Consider the following 6,337-nt stretch of genomic DNA (forward strand, 5'->3'; position numbering starts at 1 on the left):
TAGAGTCCAGTGGCATCTTGGTAGCTCACTGCAACGTCCAACTCCTGGGCTCAAGCAATTCTCTTGCCTCAGCCTCCCGAGTAGCTGGGACCACAGGTGCATGCCACCACGCCTGGCTAATTTTTCTAAAATTTTTCTATTTTCAGTGGAGATGTGGTCTCGCTCTTGCTCAGGCTAGTCTGGAACTCAGTGCTGGGCTCAAGCGATCCTTCCGACTCAGCCTCCCAGAGTGCTAGGATTACAGGCGTGAGCCACAGCATCTGGCCAAAAATGGAATTTAGATGTTTTTTTATTTTCATCATGGACATCTATATGACATGAATTGGAAGATGGTATACATTAGTTGTAAGAAACTATTCCTGTCTCAAAGGATTATGAGACTGCTAAAGAATAACAAATCTTACCTTTGAATTAATCACAAATAAGATAGATATTGTTCTTCCTGGAATGAATTAAGCACTGTTTTGTTTTGTTTTGTTTTGTTTTGTTTTTTCCTGGAGACTAGAGAATCAACTCAGTTATCTCAGTTTTGCAATTCATCATTATGGCTAAGAAATTGACAGCCTTACAAGTCTTTTTTAAATTTTTGATATGAATCTTAGTATCATACATTTTAAATACTGAAGCTATGATTACTGAAAGAAAAAAAAAACAAAAACAAAAAAAACTACCAAAACAGTTCACTAAGAAGACTCTCCTTGTGACATATCTCTTTTGTCTTTTTTGTTTGTTTGTCTTCTCCCTCATTAGTACTGGGATTCTAACCTTAGGGAAAGCACTGGACAGGGAAAGCACCGACCGCTACATTCTGATCATCACGGCTTCAGATGGCAGGCCAGATGGGGTGAGTATGCTCCCTGGGAAAGGGTTTTGAAAATAGCATTACTGAAACAGAGGGTCTTATAGTCTTGGACTCTTAAACAATTTATTATGGACATGAATTAATTTTTTTCACCTGGAGCAACTTATAATTACTGGGAAAGGTGCTCTTTTCTTCAATGGGCTCTTTTAGAAATGCACCTATGCTGTGAATCTGTTAATGTGTTGCAACCTTTGCCTTGACAGAACACATACTTGTGATCAGCGTTCTTACCCAATTTATAGGGAAAATGAAATCTATTTTATTCTAACAAGTATCCCATTGTGTCTATCATCTGCACAGCACTATAAAATGCCTTCTGGCAGTTTTACTATGTTGGAACCAGTCTCACTTGGTGTCACTTTTGTGAGCGTATGGGATAGAAGATGGATTTTTAAATAAATATCCTTAAGCACTTAGGAAATAGCTTTGATTGATTCCACAGGTTTTTGTAAGTAGCACTCAGAATCCTGAGTCATCCTTTGTAATCTAAGTAGTTTAAATAGTTTCATAATTCTAGAGAAGATAAATTCTATCTCCTCTGGACCTAAAATTCGATTTTAAAAAGTTAGTCATTCTGGGCCTGGCGCGGTGGCTCACGCCAGTAATCCTAGCTCTCTGGGAGGCTGAGGCGGGCGGATTGTTTGAGCTCAGGAGTTCGAAACCAGCCTGAGCAAGAGCGAGACCCCGTCTCTACTAAAGATAGAAAGAAATTAATTGGACAACTAAAAATATATAGAAAAAACTAGCCGGGCATGGTGGCGCATGCCTGTAGTCCCAGCTACTCGGGAGGCTGAGGCAGGAGGATCCCTTGAGCCCAGGAGTTTGAGGTTGCTGTGAGCTAAGATGATGCCATGGCACTCTAGCCTGGGCAACATAGTGAGACTCTATCTCAAAAAAAAAAAAAAAAAAAAATTCACTCTGAAGTGTTTTAAAATCATTTCTCTGTATTCTTTGAACTATCCTGTTCGTAACCACCACCATCCTATTGTAATATAATAATTGGTAGTAATTGTTTTTCCACCATTCCTATGCCATGAGTTAGTTTTGTTTCATTTTTTCCTTTAGTTGAGTGCTTATGTGCCAATTCAATGCTACTGAAATAATTTTAAACCCAGTATAGACATAAAAGCAAGGCTCACTCAATGTAAATAGCAACATATCTCCAGTATACTTGAAAAGACTTCTTTGTATAATGTACAGACTAAGGAAATATGATAATGTAATCCTCACACTTATTTTAAAGGGATTTCTGAGAAAATTTTACTATGATAAATGCATAATATTGATACTTGAATAGTTTTATCATCTTAATTAAAAATGAGACCAATAGATAGAAATAGTTCAATTTGGTAATTGCAATCTGTCCATAATAAGCTATGTGGCATTTTCAGACATTGGGTAAAGAATGTATGTAGAGAATGAAATATACAGACCAGTTTTATAAAATAATGAGGCTATTAGAAACTACTTAGATAATAGAAAAATGAAGAAAAATAAAAACCTAAGTTTAATTTTTATATATTCAATGCCCTTGATTATTATAGTGTGCCTGTGCTGGATGGATGTAAAGAAGTCAATGAGAGTCTGTCTCTAGAAGAAGTAATTTAAGAACTTGACTTACGATGAAAGTTTAATGGGAAACTTGGCTAGGCTATAAATTGAGGAGAAATATTCTAAGGGGGTGGAGGAGGAATTATTTAGCATAGAATAAGAAGTATAATTAGAGTGAAGTGGAATTAAAAAGGAGCATTCAGGTCAACCATTAGGATAGAAAAAAACAAGGAAGGATAATGCATAGCTTTGAAATATGTCACATTATAAACCAAAAACTAATGGCAATAGTATTAGCTAAACATTTTAAGTCTGTCTTTAAAAACAAAATTTCTTAGACAATAGAACAGGTGGAAAATAAATAGTATATTTAGATGTCTGGCGTAGTCACAATCTACTAATTATAGTTTTGCCCACTCAAAAACAAAATAGTTTCTGGGTTAAAATTAGTGGTTATGTTTTCTTTAGGGTATTTTTCAGCAATTTACTTGTACATGTTAATTCTCCTTGGCAAGGTCATTTAGCATTTCTAGGTCCCCATTTTCTCATTCTTATAATCAATCAGGTCTCATTCGGCTTTAAAATTTTAATGTATTTGATTAAATTTTGTTTTATGTTCTAAAGTTTGTATTGGGATATCAGTAGAGAACTAAACACTTAGATTTCAAACAAACAAATGTTTCTTCAGTTAATTTTATGATTTATATAATTTAGGGATACATTTACATGTGGCCATATACAGTAAGTTTTGGAAGAAAAAAGTGATTATATAAAAATAATATTCTCACATCTTGATAGCACTTTTTTATGTAAACATTTAAACTTATGTCCTTCATATAATTATGATAAAATTAACAGTTTAACCATAATAATTATTGGTTTCAAGACATATTTAATAAACACAGACCACAGATGGATGAAATTTAGTTAAATCAAAATAATTACCAGCAATTTATGTGAAAGAAATTGCCAGGATGAACTTAAAAATTTTGTCATGAAAAACTGCCTTCTCCCCCACCCCAAAATAAGGATGGGGGGAAGACAGCTCACATTCTATTACATTAGTCATTGTTAATTTTTTGTAGACAATATTAAGGAAATATGGTTTGACTGTAATATATTTTTCCTTTGTTAAATTTACTTTATCAATTAGAGTTGAAAAATCTATATGTTATTATTATAAATATTTATTTCCTTATCTATCATGAGTACAGATAAAATAATATTTTTTTAGATTTTAATATTTTTTTCTCATGCAGAGCAAGACAATGGTGCCTGCTTTTACTTACCACTTCTATTCAAAATAGTACCAGATGTGCTACCCAGAGCAATTAATTAAGAAAAAGGAATAAAAGGCATCCAATCTGGAAAGGAAGAAGAAAAATTATCTCTGTTTAGAGATGATATGATCTTATATAAAGAGAACCCTATAGATTCCTTACACATGCGCACACACACACACACACACACACACAAATGTTAGGACTAATAAGTTATGCAAAGTATCAGGATACAAAATCAACATACAAAATCATTTGCATTTATATACACTGAAAATGAGCAAGCCAAAAAGAAAATTAAGAAAACAATTACATTTACAATAGCACCAAAAAGAATAAAATAATCAGGAATTAATGTACCCGAGGAGATCAAAGACTTGCATAGTGAAACTACAAAACATTTTGGAAAGAAATTAAACAAAACTTAAGTAAATTGAAAGACACCCCATGTTTATAGATTGGAATACTTATATTATTATTAAAATGGCAATACTTCCCCAATCAATCTGCTGATTTAATGCAATTCCTATTAAAATCCCAGTGATAATTTTTGCAGAAATAGAAAAATTCATCTTAAAATTTATGTAGAATCTCAAAGGACATCAAATAGCCATAAATAAATAAATAAATAATAAAAAGCCGGAGAACTCATGCTTCCTAATTTCAAACTTACTACAGAGCTACAGTAATCAGAGGGTGGTACTGGCATAAAGACAGAAATACAGACCAATGTCATATAATAGAGAATCCAAAAATAAACGCTCACTTTTTTGATCAAATTGTTTTCAAGATAGTGACCATAACCATTCAATAAAGATTGGAACTGATTTTGTGAATATGATCCAAGAGGCATAGGCAACAAAAGAAAAAAATTGTATGAATTGGACTTCATGAAATTTTTTAAAAAATGGAGCATTAAAAACATAGAATTAAAAGGCAGCTCACCAAATGGGAGAAAATATTGTCAAATCATATACTCATTAAGTGATTAATATCCAAAATATATATAGAACTCTTAAAACTTAACAATAGCAAACAAACTGATTTAAAAACGGGCAAAAGATTTCAACAGACATTTTTCCAAAGAAGATACGCAAATGGCCAGTAAACATATTAAAAGATACTCAGCATCACTACACATTAAGGAAATGGAAATCAAAACCACAATGAGGTACCACCTCACAGCTAGTAGAGTAGCTTTTATAAAAAACATACCAACAAAAAACCAGAACAAACAAAAACAAAAAAAAGAAAATAATGTGTTGCTGAGGATGTGGAACAATTGGAACCCTTATGCACTGTTGTTGAGAATGTAAAATGGTACAGCTGCTGTGGAAAGTAGTCTGGCATTTTCTCAAAAATTAAAGACAAAATTACCATATTAACCACCAATTACATTTCTGGATATATATCAAATGAATTGAAAACAGGATCTCAAAGAGATATTTGTACTCCCATGTTCACAGCAACATGTTCATAATAGATAAAACGTGAAAACAACCCAAACAAAATGTGGTATATACATACAGTAAGGTACTGTATGGTTGCACTAATTTGAGGTACTTAGAATACTCAAAATCATAGGGACTGAAAGGAAAATGGTGGTTTCCAGGGGATGGGGAAGGGGGAAATGGGGAGTTACTGTTTAATGGGTATAGAGTTTCAATTTTGCTAGATGAAAAGAGTTCTGGAGATCTGTGGTGATGATGGTTGCAGACAAATATGAATGGACTTAACTATCACTGAATTTCTATTTAAAAATTAAGATAATTAAAAAAAGAAAAAGAAAAAATCTAGAAGTGGACAGTGAAGGGATGGTGTAGGGCCTCAACAATACCTTTGAAGATGCCTGCTGGAGATTTTTGGCTCTGCCATTTTTAGTGGGTTTATATTCATCCTATTTTTGTTACCTAATGGTCCAAGATGGCTACTGCAACTGCAGGCATCAGCTGTCCATCACAGAGGAGCAAAGTATAAGGGCAAATGCCAAAAGAGTCTGCTCCCCCTGTTTTAGAGCAGAAAACCAAAGTTTTTTAAGAAATCTCACTAGCAGATTTCCTCTTAGATCTTATTATCCATAAGTAGCCATACCAAGCTGAAAGATAACTAGTAAATAGGGATTTTGGATTGTGATTATGTTAACCAACCAATAACACAGTGTAATATATCTGTGTATATATGTGTGTGTATACATATATATAGTATACACAGATAGTGATTCGAATTTTTTTATTTAAAATATGAAGGTGTTCTGTAGCATGGATATTTCTGATCAGATTCCATGTGTTCAGCAATATTGTTTTCCTCCTTGTTAGAGATGATGGGTAACTTGATTCTATCTTGGTTTTGATTGCTATAAAATGCTCTTGAATTACTGGCTTGAATTACTTGATTATGGCTTTCACAGTGAACACTTGCAATGTTTTACAAGTTCAGATTGCTAGTAAGCTTAGCATCTTTGTTTTGGTCTTGAGGTAATATTATTTCCTAAATTTCTTTTAAACATGATATAAACAAACAACATTTAAAAGTTGAGCATTTAACTTTACAATCAAAATTTAGGAAACATTAGCAAAAGCAAAAATATGTGCATAAGGTAATGTGTGCAGTTTAAATAATTTTGAATTTCAATATAGTTGGTTTA

The 6,337-nt window shown here is 33.1% G+C and overlaps 1 protein-coding gene across 1 annotated transcript in view; it reads left to right on the forward strand.

Moving 5' to 3' along the window:
- Positions 1 to 6,337, forward strand: part of PCDH15 (protocadherin-related 15) — a 493,462-nt gene that overhangs the window by 227,477 nt on the left and 259,648 nt on the right. The window contains 1 exon segment of the mRNA XM_012660698.1: positions 751 to 844. Coding sequence (XP_012516152.1) covers positions 751 to 844 — 94 coding nt within the window.

This window comes from Propithecus coquereli, unplaced genomic scaffold, assembly GCF_000956105.1.
Source record: "Propithecus coquereli isolate 6110/MARCELLA unplaced genomic scaffold, Pcoq_1.0 Scaffold675, whole genome shotgun sequence".
In the NCBI taxonomy this organism is placed as follows: Eukaryota; Metazoa; Chordata; class Mammalia; order Primates; family Indriidae; genus Propithecus; species Propithecus coquereli.